The 19611-nt window shown below is 30.4% G+C and overlaps 1 protein-coding gene across 1 annotated transcript in view; it reads left to right on the forward strand.

Moving 5' to 3' along the window:
• The window catches only part of mnb (minibrain), a 203939-nt gene that overhangs the window by 166413 nt on the left and 17915 nt on the right, over positions 1-19611 (forward strand). The window contains exons 7-8 of the mRNA XM_067275557.1: positions 9312-9452; positions 19098-19431. Of these exons, the coding sequence (XP_067131658.1) occupies positions 9312-9452; positions 19098-19431 (475 nt within the window). The remainder of the gene's footprint in view (positions 1-9311; positions 9453-19097; positions 19432-19611) is intronic.

Genomic DNA, 19611 nt, shown 5'->3' on the forward strand with positions numbered 1-19611 from the left:
AAAAGTCGGTTGAGGGGCCGCAATTTGCAGTTCATCACAAATCTAACGAGTTACCGTCTATTATCCCAGCAGATGCTTTCCAACCGTCGAGATATATCAATGCCGCCATTGCTGCCCTTGTTAGAAGGGCTCTATTGCTTCCGTCGACGCAGATAGCAATAAAAGGTGAATTAGACATCGTCGGAGTGGCGGTATCTCGTGCAGGATTCATGCGTGGCAAATATGAGCATGTACTCCACAGGGTAAAGGAGTCCCTATTCCCACGTACCACGCTGCACAAAAAAGAAAAAACATCCATGATGCAGATTCCGTTGCCGTATCTCGGACCACCCTCTATACGCATCAGTCGTATCTTTCGGCGGTACAACTACAATCTACCTATAACCCCTCTACCAAACCTACGTAGGTGCATCTGTAATGATCGTGACAAGCTAACCACTTTAGAAATGTCAGGAGTCTACGCAATACACCTAGAAAATCCGGAAATGGGAGCTAGCACAAGATATATATGAGCAACAACAAGAATGCTCACCTCCCGTCTAGCAGAGCATCAGAATGATGTAGCCAAGGGAAAATATACTACAGAGCTCGCTAAAAAAGTTCTCGAGCAAGGCTACAACCACCTATGGTCCAGAACGGAAATAATAAAATGTTGCAACAATCGAAGGCTTGTACTCATCTGGGAAGCGCTACTCACAGCTACTACGGAAGCATGCAATGTCCCCACTCTAGATCTACCCGGAGTGTGGGTAGCATTGTATCGGCGCTTAAACAACGAAACGTGCCTAACATCGTATCGCCATCGCGGCGTCAATTCCACGCATGCGCCGCCCGCATTGTAGATTTAAGAATTCGAACATGCCAACATCTTTTTGCATGTTCGTAACAGAATTACCGGATGCCTGTTTTTGAATTCAAAAATTCTGTTCTCCTTAGAACATTCTGCACGTTCGTTTTTAAAATAATTCTTTTCACCTGAAGATGATGATTATAAACTCATCAAAAGTGCTAGTGGTAATAAAAAAGAAATAGTTTAATGCCGAAATCAGTGAAGTCTTTCTATCGAAACCCAGTTAAAACTTGGCGTGAGTTCTCAACTTTATTTTACAGATTTTTTAATTAAAAATCTCCCAATCCTAGTAACATCTGGTTTTTAGTGTGCATTGAGTTGTCTTAACTAATTGTTCAGCATTGTCACAGCACATGAAGCACCAACTATAAAAGAAAGTGTAGTTTTTTAAGTTGAAGTGAAAATTATTAGTGAAGAACATACCTGATTGCCAACAACAACATAAACATTAATGTCATAGCCATTGTGATCAATGCTACCAATGCTTAAAGTTGAAAAACACACCTATGATGATGTGGTTTGAAGAAAGCTGAAAGCAGTGTGCTTTGTATTAAATGATATAATGTAATATAATTGTTATTGAATTCACAAGACCACAACAAGACTTAATATAAAATATTGGTTAATATATAATACAAAGTGAACTCATCAGCATTGAAATGTCTATCTTTTTTCATAGGATAATAAATCTAAATTAATTTGCATAGAGTGATAACAAAATAACAGATCAAGTAATTTTCAACATAATGTGGCCACTTTGGCAGGCAAGATATTTTTGTGCAGCCACCAAACATACATAAATATCAAAAATTTTCATTAAATTTTACCATTAAAAAATTAATTTATGTAAAATAAGATATCATGAATCTTGATTGTATAAAAGTCCACAACGGTATGACGACAATTGTTCATACAGAGTAACAGTATCTTAATAAACATACTAGATTTACTTTAAATGCCAAGAGATCTGTCAATGCTTGTCAGCTCTTTTTCTATGCTACAGAAAATGCTAACATGTGTCTGAAGATAAAAAAAAATCATGTAGCTATAAAATTGACTAAATAAAATTTAGATGTAAATATGAACAGTTCATAACCCAATCAAACTTAGTCAATAAAACTAAATATTAAAAAATGAAAGATTTTGCATTTATGATTGTAAGTTGCAGTGGGAATATAAATGAATTGTCATATTTTACAGGAAAATAATTGTCTGTAAGTTCACTTATATGCTGTAACCACCAGTAGTGCAACAGTAATGAAAAGTGAAAGAAATGACATACTAAATTTGTTTAAGAAAAATTGTCCCAGCAAAATATTTTTGTTACATTGTTTTGTTCATCAAGAGACACTCATCAGAAGAAATGTTATTAAGAATGATGTGAAATATACAAGGCAAAAGAGTTATAAATGTAATCAATGCAAATAGTCCATTACTAAATAAATTTTCTGTGTTATGAAAGAATAAAAATGAAAAGCATAATTGTAAGGAACTGAGTCCGAACGTTATTTTTATTTTATTATTATTTTTCCGTTTTATTATCTTTTGTTTGGGGTTTATGTTTATTTAGGACGAAGGTTCCCCACCACTCTCTTGTTAGTAATGGAAAATGAAGATAAAACAACTCACGGAGAAATAAGCGCCGTAGGAAAAATCTTGCGCATTTGTGCTGCCCGGCGGAAGTAACAGTCCGCAGAAAAAAAAAATGGAGGGGGAGTCCCCACAATCACTAGTAGAGAAATACTTGATAAACCTCTTAAACATCCCAGAAAATTATGATAAATATTTTGTAAACGGTTTATAAGCTTTGTCGGAAACTTAAAGCTGCCAGAACAAAGTTAATGTTAGCAACTAAGTATGTAAATAAGAGGAGTAACCCAGCTCAAGTGTGACGTCACCTCACAGTATAAAACCCGTACGTTAACCGATGAAGGAGAGGTGATTTCCAAACAGAGTTGATTTCCAAACCGAGGTGATTTCCAAATCGATGCAACTGTAAGAGCGAGGTTAATTCGAAAGCGAAGTATTTTCTGATAGAAGTCCAGATTGATAATTGGACGATCCAAGGTGCTAAAGAGGAGTTCGATTGACGATTTGACGATATCGAAAGGATTGAGGAAATAGTTTTCTTCGTATAGTGAGGTGACGGATAGACGTTTAATTAGTAAGAGATTTTGTTCATAGTTGCTAAGTATTTGATTTGTCGAATTTCAAAGGGGAATTACTATTAAGTTAAGCTAAGTTTATTGTCGGGTTGACTTGTTGATTTTCGTTAATAAATTTTGTTTGGAATTATTGATATTTGTACGTAGTACGTTCTAGTTGCTAATTAAATATATTTGAACTTTTGATTTGACTTGATATTTATCGTTGTTATTACTAATTTTTCGGTGCACGCTTAAAAGCCCAGGCCTGGCAAACTAATCTCGAATCCGCGTAAAGTACCCGTTAGGTTAACGGAAGTTTTACCGACCGTAATTATAGTCGGTTTCCTAAGATACTAAAAAAAATAGTACTTTACATAATGTATTGCTTAATAATAATCATATAAGTTGGTTAAGTTTTGATATTGGTGTGCAGTGTCTTTCTGAACTGTGAAAATATTTTAAATGCATTGGAATTTAATCATAAAGATTTAGTGGGAAAATTGCAAAACAGTATTGTGCATGTCTTGATATTATTATGTTTTAATTTTTTACCAAAGTTGAGTTCTATAATAAAACAGTTACAAACAAATAATTTGATAATCATTGATGCAATATTTATAATTGATAAGCAAAAACTACATTAAATGATCCTATATGTTAAGTTGAGACTGATAATTTTTCAGTTTTTCTTCTTTAAATGTTTAGAAATATATCGAACATAACACTTTCAACAAATATAATTGAAAATAAAATTACAATTGTTTGAAATCTTTAAACATTGAACTGAATGCAACATTCAAGAACTTTATTTCTTTAAATGTATTTCTTTCATAACATCTTTTTAAGAAATGGATATCGAAAGTTATGATTCATTATATAATAGATTATTCTTTCTTTTTTTTTTTATTTCAATACTCAACTAGACAAATTAAAATTATCATTAATAGAAATTCATAATGAATATAGAATGAAATGATTTTACAAAAATAAAAACTCAATATTAGTATTATTTTGGAAGAATCTATATAACAATTCCACCAAATATAGAGAATTAGCTATCATTCTCCTATTTTTATCAAATATCCTGAACAGAAATTTACTGTGAGCAAGCATTTAGTTATATTGTATTTTATCAAAAATAAATATTGCAACTAGTGAACAGATAAAAACTTGAAGGTAATGCTTCAGACTATCATTGGAAGTAAAAGAAAGTTTTATTTTGAAAATTTTTTAAAGTAAATAACTTTACCAGCATTAATTTGAAAATATTGTAGATTTATAAATTCCCACTGTTGTTCAGCTGTCTGTCCATCTATCTATCTTTCCTTAATCTCAAAAATGGAGTTAGATAGATGAAATCCGACATATGAAAACCTTAGAACCAGGAGACCCCGATTAACTAGATATGAACTTCTGATGCAAACTGAAAGTCATGTTACTTTAATTCAAAATTTTTTTCCTGAAAGCAGTTAATAGATGACCGGCATTACTCTATTGTTAAAAGAAAGTATGATATACAGGGGTAAGACACTACTAAGTTTGAGAGCATTTATTTTAAATTAAACAAATTAAAAATTGCAAACTAGCATTGTGATGATATCACAATAAATAATTTCTCATTAGATATTGTTTCATTGTTTTTAAAAAAAATGTTTAAAAATGATGAACAAATAGCCTATAAAGAAAAATTGTCTACCAAAAGTTTTATTACAGAACAATGAAAGTGTATAAATGGTAATTTCTATTTTTCTTAGTCTATATCAATTAGACAAATATACTTGAGGGCTTATCACACCGGTGTGATAAGCCCTCACACCTAAGAAAAACTTTCATCATTAAAGGTTAAAATCAATAGACTATTTGATGGTAATTTCTATTTTGACAGACTTTGTCTTCAATTTTAATTTTAAACTTAATTTTAACAAAATTTTAATTACTGGATGGTCATCCAGTGATTAAAATTATAAACAACTCTAGTTTATTATATTAAACTAAAAAAGGTTTTGCTTTTTATAGAAATATGTTTCAAGTATTTTGTTTAGTTGTGATTTCTTATATTTACATTTTTATTTGAATGAATTCTTATTTTTTTTTACATGTCCATAGATCTTTATTACTATACATTAAATTATCTAAAGCTTAAAAACTAAAACAAGGTTTATTACTATACATGGTGGTAACAAAAATCTCTCCCTAATCAATTACTTCGAAAACTAATAACTCTGTAGTCCTTTTGCTAATACACACTATGTTGGGTATGCACTAAATGATTGTGTGAATTTCCAGCCCATCTATCAGAAAGAGAAGTTGTAATCTCATCCCTTAACGAAAAGAGGACAACATTGTCAGTTACAAAGTGGCAGTATCTGAAGAAATACATATTCTTTTTAGTACATTCTAAAATATCAGGTGGGATCCAGCAACATGCTGTCGAATATGACAGGTAAATGCTTCACTATAGAACACAATAAGGGAGTAGCAGTGCATTGCTGCACAACACAAATGCACATCAGGAATGGTTGAATGTGCAATTAGGTTTACATTAGCAGTGATATGATTAGGTTAGTGCTGTTTTAATTAATGGTATTTGATATTTTTTATTGAACTGGATCATTTGCATATCCATATCACTACTAATTTAAATCAAACTACATATTCACTACTCCCATGTTATATTTGTGTGTACAAAAAATTGAGGTTTTTTTTTATTTATCAAGCTTTCAAGAGTTTATTATACAGAAAATAAAATTTGTTAAATAGGATATTTTTAAATTCATGGTAAAAAACACTTACTTTTAACATTTCTTCAAAAAAGTTGTTGAAAATAGAAATTCATAGTGTATAATTTTGCAGTATGGACATTCAAGTGTATTTTTATTTTATTGAATAATATGTTTCTTGGAGGACTATTTAATCTAACTTGGTTTTCTGCTATAAATAATAGTCTAAGCTGGAACTTCACCAATATAAGAAGACACTAAACAAATCTTACTTTTCCAGCAACTAAATTTAATCATTCTGTAACCTGACAAAGACTTATCAGACCAAAAACATTTGTTTTGATTATATTTAGTTGCTGGAAAAGTGTATAAGATGTGTTTAGTGTTGCCTTATTTCTGCTATAAATTATTTGATTAGTTTAATAAATGGTAAAAAATTTGAATCTTTTATTATAAGAACATGCAAAAGAATACAATTGCGAAAATTGGAGCCTTTTTTTTTATGATTCAACTATCGTCTTATCTGCCAAGATATACAGTATATACTTTCTTACTACATTTATTTATATGTAATAGTAAAAATACATATATACACAGTTTTGCATTTTTATTAGTCATGTTTTTTCCGTTTGTGGGGGTTAAAGAATCTGTCCAGTGTCAATTGCTTTTCTCTCGTCTTCAGGCTTTTTCAAAATTAATTAATAGCATTGTAATTGTAGAGATCCCTGAGCCTATTAACCTCAACCTGGTTTCGATCCATTCTAAGACCATTGTTCTGACATCATCCCACTTCTTCAAAAAAAATTTTTAATAGCAGATATCAACATATGTTTCCTTCTGAAAAAAGAAAATTAATCTTGCTGAGTTTCTTGGTTTTCATTAACCGATCACCCACTGTAGTATCTTTCCCAAATGCACATTGAAATCTAATTTAAATAGTGGCATCATCGATTATTTGTGTCATGACATCTAATGAGCAAGGCAATCTCTGTGCCGCTAACTTCTGAATTGATAGTCCTGTTGTTGATTAGTCGGGTCATTGACTTTCTCTAACATAAAGAGTATGCGGCCCACTCTTGCTGAGTAACTTGTTCAGCAACTGAATTATCATATGGCAAGCAGGGCAAATATGAGTTCAAAATTTTGTTTATGAACTGAATTATTTGAAAAGAGAGGCATTCAAAAACTGAGGTTTGACTGTACTTAAATATAACAGAAAACATGCCTTTTTCTTTTTTTATCTAGCAAAGAAATTTAATGAATTAGAAACATTTTTGATGATTCAAACAAAATCAAACATATAACTGGTATTTGATGTTGAAAAGAACAAAATGTAAATTTTAAAATTTAATTTAAACCAACAAGAAAATAATTTAAAATAATGTAAAAAGGTGACATATAACTGAATATACCCAAAACAGTATGCATTTAAAAATAAAATATAATAACTATATATATAAAACAAAATATTTTACATTTGTTAATGTAAAGCAACAGTGTAACTTTTTCATCATAGCTCATAAATAGATCTCCATACTGCTGATAAAGTGTCTGTACCTCTGTGGTTAATGCATGTTTTTCCAATGGGCCTTATAAACTTCAAACATCTCCAAGTATCTTAGGTTGTTACTGCTCATTGCTGGTCTTACCATCTTGGTGTCTTACCATAAAACTTGTATTTAAATATTAACAGAAAAATGTCAGAGAATCTAACCAAATTGTCCAAAAAACTTATTGTATTATATTGAGTATATGTGACAAGAAACAATTTCATTAGGCTTCTTTCTAAAAGCATAACTTTCTTTTCTTTAAAGGATGAATAATTAGGTTTATATAACTTTTAATTTTATAATCAAAGAAAAACTTCCAAGATACAATATAAAGTGGTCCTTAGAATTTGTAGATAGATTATACTTATATTTATTCACATATAAGATGAGGTTTTTATTCATTTTTCACTACTTCAAAAACCAAGGTTGTCCTATATGTGCGAGTAAAGGATTCTTTGTGTTTTTGCAATAATTTTTTGTGAACCATGTATTTACATTTTTTACTGGATGCTCACCTGCTGGTGTTTAAAACAAAAGTATTTTATCTGGATCGTTTGAATCATTTTTGTGTAATGTCAGGAATAAAGATGAAAAGCAGAGCTTTTGAGTTGAATTCCAAATTGAAATTTCAAAATCACACGGAAGCCCGATATAAGTTTTAATCCATTCCCACATGAAAGCAGATGATTATTTGGACATCTGAATTTGAAGAAACTTAAGTGTAATCGATGGAGAGTGGATTTGACTGTTAAGAATTGGCAAAAAAAGTTCCCGATCGTCCAGCTTTACATGAACAAATTGTGTTGTCGATTTTACAAGATTTTTCCTTAAAGTTTGAAATGCCACTAATTTTTTGCAGGACAATGTGTGCATTTACTTGTATTTGATATTTTATTTGTGATTAAACGAAATAAAGTTATAATTATATTGATAAATCTAATTTTATTCATTTTGATCTTTTGAAGTCACACCTCAACCTATATGTGAGATTGTCTTATATGTGAGTAAATACTGTATATAATATAATCTCTCTATAGATTCTAAGGAATCAAAATTATATAGGCCGAGTTGATGATAAAACTGTTGAAACAAATATCCACAAATAATTTATTTTATATTTCAAAGTGCCATCTCAAAGAAGAAAAACAGTAGCTTGACCACTTCTGAATTTCACTAAAAGTTCTTATGTAAGAATAGAAACACACAATGTACAAAACTAACACCAGCACTGTGAAAAGAAAAAAAAAACCTTTTTTCTTTTTACAGTTCTGGTGTTGGTTTTGTACATTGTGTGTTTATACAATCCCAGTTTTGGAGAGATATGTAAGGATAGAAATTGAGTTAACATCCACTTTAGTTACTTTGCTCTCCAATACAACATCCCTATCAATTCTGATACCAAATACTCTACTATGTAATATCAGTATTTGGAAAATTATTTGGGTTCTTCATTTCAGAATCTCTATTTTCCAGTTCTACATGAATTCCTTGTTCTGCCGTTCTTGAAGGTGGTCTTTGGTAAGGCTCTCACCAGAAACCTGCAGTAACTCCTGAATATCCTGCTCGTCTACATCTCCTAGTACTGCTGTATCGATTAGGTTAACAATTTGGTCAATCTAACAATACAGAGATAGGCTCTTCTTGTTGAGAATTCTTGGATACCTTCAGCCATAACTATTTTTCCACACTTCGTTCATGCATTTATCAGTTAATTCTTGCCAAGCGAAGCCGATATTTCCTATGACATCCATGATGTTATATTTTTTCCAAAATTGCACCAAACAAACATAAATTTAAAGAAAGTACACCTTTTTGTCATCTTTTCTGATTAGTTTGTGTTTGTAAATAATCATGTTATATAAGAATCAATAAAATGCCGCGATAATTTAAATTGGCGTAAATTTTGAGCTTTTTTAAGGCTTCGAATCAGTGTTAAGTGGGGTCTTACTGTAATTCTACGAAATTATTTTGTTTTATTGTAAAAATTTGTTTTATTGTTAAATTATATTTAATAAAATTACTTTGTTTTATTATATTTTTTCAGGTTGATCAAATGAACAAAATTGTTGAAGTTTTAGGAATGCCACCTAAACACATATTAGATCATGCTCATAAAGCAAGGAAGTATTTTGATAGATTACCTGATGGAACATATGTTCTTAAGAAAACCAAAGATGGAAAAAAGGTTAACTTGATTATTCAATTGTCATTAGTATAAATCTGTTTACATAATTATTAATGATAGTTTATATTAATAATTTGTTGTGTGTATATAAGAGAATTAGTCTGATAAATTTTTTGACAAGTTGTTTTTTATTTTTGAAATGAATACAGCTTAATATTATTATGTTTAAATATTATATCAAAAATATTAGAATGTATATACTGAATATCATAATATTTAAAAATTGATATTATTTTATAAATTTACAAAAACAAAATTGAGATAGTACTGATGAATTGTGAATTAGCTAAATATTAACTTTGCAGACAAAATGAATTAATTATCTTTATTAGTAAAAAGCCAACCACTAGAAACTAATAAATTTGAACATAAGCAAATTATCATCATCAGTTATAAAAATCAAACAAAATATAACTGAATTTTTTAAAATAATACTGACACTCTTATGATAATTCATTACTTACTTTGATCTGTTATATTACTATTTCTGTGTGATATGTGTTATATGTTCATAAATAAAAGTAACGAAGATTACCTTTAACAGATGTTTCATTTAAAGATAACAACCTTAACTAACACTGGGGTAAAGTTAACTACTGTAAATCCCAAAAATTGCTACCAGATTGAGCACACATGCCCAGTAGGATGACATCAAGAATCACGCATTTGAATCAAATTTTAAATCATGTTCTTATTTACTTGCATTCCATCAGAAATTTTACCATTCACCTGAAGAAGAACTGTTTATGGTTCGAAAATGTTTGTGAGGAACTGTGTGTTCATTTTTACTTGCATTTAAATATAATTTTAACAAAACCAAAAAAAAAAAAAAAAGCTGTTTATTATAGGGTTCTTTTTAGAGAGGTATCACTGTAAGTGTTAAATGTAATTATTATAATGAGCAATAAATATACATTATACTGGATGTAGACACAAATATTGCACCATACCATATCTCACTTGTATGTAATAACTAAATTCAATTTCATTGGAGTATAGGTAATTGGAAACAGTGTATTTTTTGTTGCTCTGTGAAATCTAGTTTTTGCCATCCTTATATATATTTTTAGGAAATGATAATGGGTTTAAATTTTTTCATTTGTTTTCTTTTGCCTAATTGCATGACATAACTTTAACATTTTAAGTTGACATAATAAACAGATTTATTCCAATACCAAGTTTACCAAAACTCTTCAGTGGGTTTTTTATAACCTATCCACCCAGGCACTTACACCCAGTGGTGATATTCAGCGGGTTTGCACAGGTTTGACCGAACCCATTCGTAAAATTTTCAAAGTTTTCCGAACCTAATGATAAAATAACTGATTTAAAAAAGTTTTTGTTGTTTATCTGCTTTCCCTATGACTTTTTCTGATAAAAAAAAGCCAATTTTTATGTTTATAAAATATTTTGAATGAAAAATATTAAAATATATACAAAATAAACCATTTTGAACACTCTTTTTTTTTTTTATTATTTATCAAAAACATATATATATAGTTCTGGCATAAACAACGTTAAATTTTAACTGACTTAATTTTGTGAACGCTTCTTTTTCATTTATATGGGTATCTTAAGGTGAGTTTTTGCGCTAATGTTGCTAATTAGTGCCGTCTTTAGGGCAGGGCCTACCGGGCCTGGGACCCGAGGCCGTAGGGGTCCCTGAATCCGAAAGTAATAAAGTTAGAAACAAAAAGTAGGTTACTTGGAATAAACAAACTATTAAAAATATCTGTTACTTTATTTCTTCAATAAGTAGTTGTTTAAAGTGGTGATAAAACTAAGCAAGCGTTTATACAAAGTATTCCTGCTGATAGATTCAGGTTGAAAAACATTGCTGCCTAAAAAAAAAGGTCAGTGGGACTGAACACATACGAAAGTGTTTAAATCTGCAGCATACTATTGTTTCCAGACCCAAAATTGTTACGGAAAAATTTTCTGTTAGCAAACCCTTTGTTAAATGTTTCGAATATCACCACTGCTTACACCTACCATACTATACAGTATAACTCTCTTAATACATATTTACATCACCTTGTGCCTAGCTTTGCTTTCAGCAAATGTATCTACAATACAATCAAAATTAATTTCTTTGGTAAGAGATTGGATTCAATATTCAACAAGGCTAAACAATTTAGTCTTGGGGCCTACTTGGGCTTGACTCTGATATCAAAATTTTGAAGATTATTATATAACACAAATACACTCATGTCCAAAAAGTAGGTGTAATCATCCAATCCATAAATAGGAATCCAGATACAGTCTACAAAATGATTTTCATTGGATTAGAACAGTGCTTTTTGCTGCTAATAGTCTCTTTTCTGACCCTAATTATCTTGGTGGCCCTCTCATAGATTTGAAGATGGTGGTAGAGGCTAGAAGAATTGTCAGTCAGATGACATCATCAGATCTTTCAAAATTTTAGCAAAAATGTCAATAAGGCATCTTAATAAAAAATAAAAGAATTTTAGAGACTTTTTTGATGTCAACAAACTGTAACAAATTATATGCATCTCTAAAGTCTGAAGGTTTTTTAACACATGATCCATAGATTAAAGGCAGTAAATTATAGTAAGTTTCTCATATATTTTAATTTTGTGCAAGGTTTATCTGTAACAGGAATTATATATGATTTTTCATTTTTCTTAATATATGATTCATTTTTCTTAATCATATAATTATATATGATTAACAAAAATCATGCTCTCTAACAAAATATTACCAAATCACGATGACTTAATAAAATAATACATTGAATTTATGTGAGAATCAGTTTTTTATTAAAAAAAGTCTGAAAGTATTTCCTAATATTTACATTTATCTAGTCTCTATAATAAGAGAATAACAAATATATCATTTTAAAATATTCTTTTCAAAAAGTTATAAATATTTAAAAACATATTTTATTCTAGAGTGAAAACTAAGGATTATAATAAAATAAAACTTACAACTCACCAACCGATTAACTGGTTTGAATAACATTTAAGTGACGAACGTTTTCTGGACATTGACCTGAAGAAGTGCCCAGAAGGGGTAATGAAAATGTAGTCACTTAAACGTTATTCACACCAGTTAATTGGTTGGTGAGTCGTAAGTTTTATTTACATCCCAGTGTTGTGTAGTTAAATATTCTAAGGATTATAATAATTATAGAATTCAGTATATGGCAAATTTATAGAAATGGAACAACAAATATGCATCAAAGTAGTAAAATGCAATTCTTTTAAGGAAGTTTCACTATTATTATTAATAATAATAGTTTACTATAAATAACTAAATTTCATTCACATTCTACAAATAGACACTATAAAATTTATAAACACTGAATATATAACCAATATCAACAAAAAGAAACTACAAGTGACACTTCTAACTGTACTGTCACCTTCACCATGCCTAACAATCATTCTCATGACACAGAAGTTTGGTCACCCTGTACAAGGAAACTGCTAGAAATAATAACTTTCAATTATTTTTCAGAAGTGGCCTTCAGTTTTCATCCTCCTCTGCAATGTTAAAGATCATCCAGATATGTGCCTCCAACCTGGTGTATATACTATTCCCATTATGGATCACAAAGCCAACTGCAAATTAAAATACATGGATGCTACAGGGTGACCTTTAAACACCCATCTCAAAGAACATTAGACTTCCATCATGAAAGGACTGACTAACACGACATAGATATACATTTCGACCATGCACACCTTTTACATAACACCTCCCACAAAGAATGGTGAGAAGACTCGTAACTAGACCGAGGTCTACTAGCCTACAATTAATTAACAAACAGTTGGCCTACAAATATACATTTATTTACAACTAACACATGCTCAGCAAAGTGAGGGCTCATATGAACTCCTCTGAAAGGCTTCTTTACACTCGCATGTTCTGAGTACAATATCACACGTACCTTCACTCTCCTTCTCTCTACCTTAACGCGTAACAAGGTTCACACAAGGCTCACATTAACACGGAGGTTACAATGAGAACAATCTACTTACAGTAACTCTGTACTTAAACAATGATGTCCGACCGACAGCTATCGCACATGGAGACAAAATAATTGTTTGGGACAATACCTCAGACACTCTAACTTCCTTATTAATTCACTTCACTCCGTTGTAGTCTCAAATGCCGCAGATGGAATTGGATTCTATTTCTCTTTCCTTCTCCCTTGTTCTGAACGGTTTTTTGCTTCCTACTCACATGCTTTTTTGGTATCCTTCGATAGCGCCGATCCTCTCGAGATGAAGGGTAAGAACCAAAAGGTGTCTCTCGACACCTGGACCTTCCATTTATCCACTTTCTTTCTGTCCCCACGTGACCTTTGGACGACCAATCAAAAGGATTTTTTACACACCTCGAGAAGGTCACGTGTCAACCACAAACAACGAAACAAAATAAAGAAAAAAAAGGACAACCCAATACAATAATGAACATAATAAAATGAACGCAAAGCTATGTACAAAAGATATCTGTATACATATATATAATATACACACATATTACAACCAATAAGTGGCAGAGCACTACAATGGCTTAGATATTTAGAACAATTTGAAATTCACAAAGCTGCGAGAATAAATGTGGCTATCAAGTTTAAACTCCTTCCTCTTGCCTGGAAGTCAACCTAAGAAGTTTAATCTTACAACCGCCTTTCTCCTCTCCCTCTCTCACACCACCTTCTATTAACACATGGATGGCAATCACCTATTCCTAATAACTTTTCTATTTGTTTTAACAACTGCAAAGGTCCATTAAACTGATTATGCCCATTAAGCACAGATCAAAATGTTTCACTTTCTTATAGTTTCTTCTTGCTGGATATTGGTTATATGTGCAGTGTTTATTAATGTATACCCGGAATTTAATAGTTGAATTTATAAAATTTATTTAACATGAAGTAAATGTAGCAAAAGACAACTTTTCTGTTTATAAGAAATAAAACAGTAACTACAAAATACATTATAAAATGTAAAAAAGAAATACAATTGCATAAATATTAAGTAGTATGAGTTTTCTTTCATTTAAATATGGTACAAAGTTTCATTAATTTCTCCTACAGCATTATGATGATTATTATAAATATTTTTTCATTTTTTTCCATCAAAAATCATAAAACTTTTAGCTATATTTCTTTATATTTTCTAAACAAGTTAAAATAATAATAATTTTACAGCTAAAATTTAGATTTCTGATTTAGATTTAGAATTTTGGGCTTCTAACAAAAATACATTTTTGTTCTAACAAAAATACATTTTTGTTAGAAGCCCAAAATTTTAAATTATATTAAAAAATTGGTAATTATTATTAGAAATTAAAAATATGGTATTTATAAAATTTAAATAATTACATGATGCCATGTTTATTAGTATAAGAATTTGATCTTTAATAAAATATATCTTTGTTAATTTTCAAAAATACAAATTCTAGATCAACTACCATATTTACTCTCAGACTTAATCAGTATTATAAGAAATAGATAAGTTAATCTAAATAAATTATGCAAATAAAATTTCAAGATAAAAATACTAATACTAACTTCATTTTTCATATTATCATTATCATTTGAAAGAAAATTGCCTTAAAAAGTTTAAAGAATGTAATATATAAAAATAACAAATTTTTTAATATACAGTAATACCTTACTTATACTTATGGAAACCTGGAGTTACACGATTTTAAATCTCGTCGATTCGTCTTTTGTTTGAGCTCCACGCAACTATTGATTACTCACCCCCCCACACTATTGTTCAGCTTACATGTTCGGACGCGTCGCGCAGAATCAACACATAGCTACAATTTATTTTGCATTATTTCTTTCTGTGTTTGTTATATCTACAGAGACTTACTATGTCATTCAAACAAAGTAGAACTGATTCTTCTGCATCAAACAAGAAAAGAAAAACTTCATCTTTGGAATGTAAAGTTAACATTATTAAAGACTTCAATACAAAAATGAATAGGGGTTACAAATTTTAGAAAATATAGACTCCAACACAGAGCACATTTCCTCTACAAAATGAGAAATAAAAAAATTATTAGCATGCTACAAGGAAATTTTGCAGGAGAAGAAAATCTTTGAGCCGTCAGACGAATTTGTTAGATTTTATGAAGCCTTCTACATCAAAATAACTTCAGTTTACGATTTTACTAATATAATTTGTATATATTTTATTATTATTGTTTTCTTTAGTCTCTGGTCCCAATTAAAAATAATTTGTATGTATTTATGTGCGAAATTATACCCCGACTTATGTGAATTCGATTTACGTGGTTATCACTCATCCCACCTATCGCGTAAGTTTGGGGTATTACTGTATTTCTTATATATAATTACTGAATTTAAATCTTTTTTTCAAGTGCTACATATATTGTTCTATTGTTCCATTATTTGGAAATAAGAAAACTGCATTAAGTTAAAAACTGCTTTCAATTAATTATATCTCTTAAAATTACATATTTATTCAGAAGTTATAAATGAGTGTTTGTTTGAATTAAACTGAATTTTTTAAATTTATTATCAGAGTAACACTTGAAATAGTAAGACAGCAGTGACATAGCACAAATACTTTTATTGTGGAACAAAAGTACAGTGGTGGTTCATGCTGCAAATTTAATTCATTTCAGGAGGCTGTTCAAACTCTGAATTGTTTGAAGTCTGAATCAATTTTTCCTATTAAAAATAATGAGAAGTAAATTAATCCATTTCCAGACCCTAAACAATTCTCATTTTGAGAAATGTAAACAGCAAATACACATAATTTAAGATAAAAATAACACAATTATATACCTTAAATAATAAATTAAAATATGAGAAAAATAAATAAAATATGTAAATACTACACAATAAAATAAAAATTGCATCTACTGTACCTTAATGAGTAGTGATAATGTTTCATTTCTTAAGATCACTATGCAGCTGCTTGACTTTCTCTCAAATAATCCTCTTAGAGATAATATCACCAGTCAATTATTTTTCATTTATCCACACTAGGAAGAGTTTTTCATCTCCCCAATGATATGTGATCTGTTGGAGGTGAACATTTTCACATCTTCAGCCATGTCTTTTGTTTTTATTGCTTCCTTGTTATTAAGAATGATGCACATCGTTGACTTTGATACCTTAATCACAGCTGCCAGATCCTCCACATGCTTCATGATAAGTTTCTTTTTCACCTCAGTTGTTGATACTACAATCTTCCTCTTAGACTTCCACACTTTTATTGGATGTCATTGTCAATAGGTAGGAATTATATATATAAATATATTTTTGATGTGTTTGGTTATACAGTAGTCACCACTGAACTTAGACCAGGTTGCAGTTAACATGTCATCCAATAAATAGGTTTCAAAAAAGCTTTGACTCATTGCATGAATGTTTTACATAATTTAAAACAAATATACAGTAATTAATTTTTATTTCTGCTAAATATCAACTTGATATTTTGCAAGTTTAACAAAATTGAGCCAGTCAAACTTGAGTCACAGACATCAAAAAACATAGATCACTGCATCACGCATGTTGATGAACATAGACCAGTTGATAATTTGCATTTAAATAATGTTACAATTGCAGTATTTTTGAAACAACTGATTATTTTAGCCTCACTTTAGCCTGCAGTAATCCTGTGAATAATATAAGGTGCTATTTTAGTTTTATTTATGAACCTTTGCATTTTGTCTACAATAACCAGAGGAAAAGCTGTTTCAGAAGATTTATGGAATGCTATCATTGCTAAACAAAGTCGTGGCATGTCTGAGAGACCTATTAGAAAAGAGCTAATGCTAAGCAAGACAACAGTGCACCAGATTATTGTTTATTACACTAACCAAGACCTTGTTATACCTAACAAAGCTGCTGGACATCAGCGAAAAACTTCAAAAGTTGAGGATAGGAGTTTTAAAAGAATCATAAAAAACAACCGCCATTCCACAGATATTGAATGTAACTATAATATGGAATGATACAATTGGAAATAATGTATCTGTTTTGACAACACACAGGAGACTGCAAGAAATGCATTTCCAGTTCTATGCAGAATGTGAAAAACCTTTGCTAACATCACATAAAAAGAAAAAAAATGAGTACAGTGGGCCAAAGAACATCCTTCCTGGTCTCAACAAAAGTGGCATGAAATTCTGTGGTCTAATGAATCAAAATTTGAATTATCAGCAACAGACAAAAGTGTCATTCGATCTGCCAATGAAGCTAATGATCCATCGTTGTTAAACTGCTCAGTGAAGTTTCCTGCCAGTGTCATAGTTTCGGGAGGTGTATGAGTGCCAATGGTATGGGTCAGTTGACATTTGTTGATGGAACACTTGCTTCAGAGCAATACATTAACATTCTACAACAGTGTGTACTTCTGTCCATAGCAAATCTATATCCAAATATAACCTGCATTTTCCAGCAGGATGGGGCTGCATGTCATACAAGCAGAAAAACAAAACAGTTGCTTGCAGAAAACAACATAGAAGTTCTTCCTTGGCCATCCAACTGCCCAGATCTTTCACCAATTGAGAATGTATGGAATATTATGAAGAGACGTCTGCAAAAAACACAGCCTTGGACAGTTGAAGGACTAAAAGCTTCCATCCTAACTATCTGAAATTCCATAATGGCAGATGAATATGAACACCTAGTCAACAGCATGCTGAAACGTATGGAAGGTGTTTTGGCCACAAATGTGATTCAACAAAATATTAAGCATGCAGAGGTCTATGTTCATCAACATGGGTGATGCAGTGGTCTATGTTTTTTGATGCCTGTGACTTAAGTTTGACTGGCTCAATCTTGTTAAACCTGCAAGATATCAAGTTGATATTTAGCAAAAATAAAAATTAATTACTGTATATTTGTTTTAAATTATGTAAAACATTCATGCAACAAATCAAACCAATTTTTTTGAAACCTATTTATTGGATGACCTGTTAACTGCAGCCTGGTCTAAGTTTAGTGGTGAATACTGTATATAAATATAGCCAAACACACCAAAGTGAAAAGAACACTGAAAACACAAGTGTAGTGCAATAGATGCTTTTGTAGCAAGAACAAGCACCAACTTGGGCCTACAACAGATTACTTTACTTTTGTACAACAAATGCATTTTTTCACTGCATGTACAGTACAATTCAAATGTGCAAGCATTGTTTGAACTGTTGAGTAGAATTCTCTTGAATTTACCATCCAAACTCTGGAATGTTCAAAGTTAGAGTTGTTCTGAGTACTGTTTTATCATTATCAAAAGGCTCATATAAGTATTCTTATATGTATAAGAATTACTATATTTTATTTGTTTTATATGTGTATACTTTATTATATTATATAGAAATATTATTATAAATGTGTGTGTGTGTGTAGTGTATGTATTTTTATAAAAGTGAGTGTGCATGCTATTTTATGACATCCATAACATTACATATCTTCACTTTTAAAATTGAATGAAGGATGAGTGATAACAGTATAAAGTATATTAATAAAATGTTTAACAGAAAAACAGATTTTATTGAAGTATAAAAATTCCTTATTTAAAATATTTTATAATATAAAGAAAATACTATTTATCAAAATGTATTCAAATATCAATTAATAATTCATTGATATTTGTTATTTACAATATAATGTTTAAATTATTTCAGTATAAACCTCCTGGTACGAGAAAGTTGCATGATATCTTGGGAGTGGAAACTGGAGGACCTGGAGGTAGACGTCTTGGTGAACCAGGGCATACAGTTTCTGATTATCTAAAATTTAAAGATCTGGTTCTGCGAATGCTGGAATATGATCCCAAAACGAGGATTACACCACACCATGCACTTCAACATAGTTTCTTCAAGAGAACTACCGATGAAAGCACTAATACATCCCATAGTGCTAGCACTAGTCCTGCTATGGAACAAAGTTCTGTTGTAACTCCCGTGGTAGGAGGAAATACAGGAAGTGGTAATTCTAGTTCAAGTTCTGGGAGTTCAAGTAAGTATTAAATAACTTTTTAAACAATAGTATTTATTATGAAAGTGTGTCATAATTTAAAGAATCATATAAATTAATTAATGAGGAAAAAGGATTATATAACTGTAAAATAATATTTAATGTCATGAAACACAATGAGTTAACAGATTTATATTTTCTAATTTATTTCATTTTATTCTA

Source organism: Centruroides vittatus, unplaced genomic scaffold, assembly GCF_030686945.1.
Source record: "Centruroides vittatus isolate TY-2023 unplaced genomic scaffold, ASM3068694v2 contig_628, whole genome shotgun sequence".
In the NCBI taxonomy this organism is placed as follows: Eukaryota; Metazoa; Arthropoda; class Arachnida; order Scorpiones; family Buthidae; genus Centruroides; species Centruroides vittatus.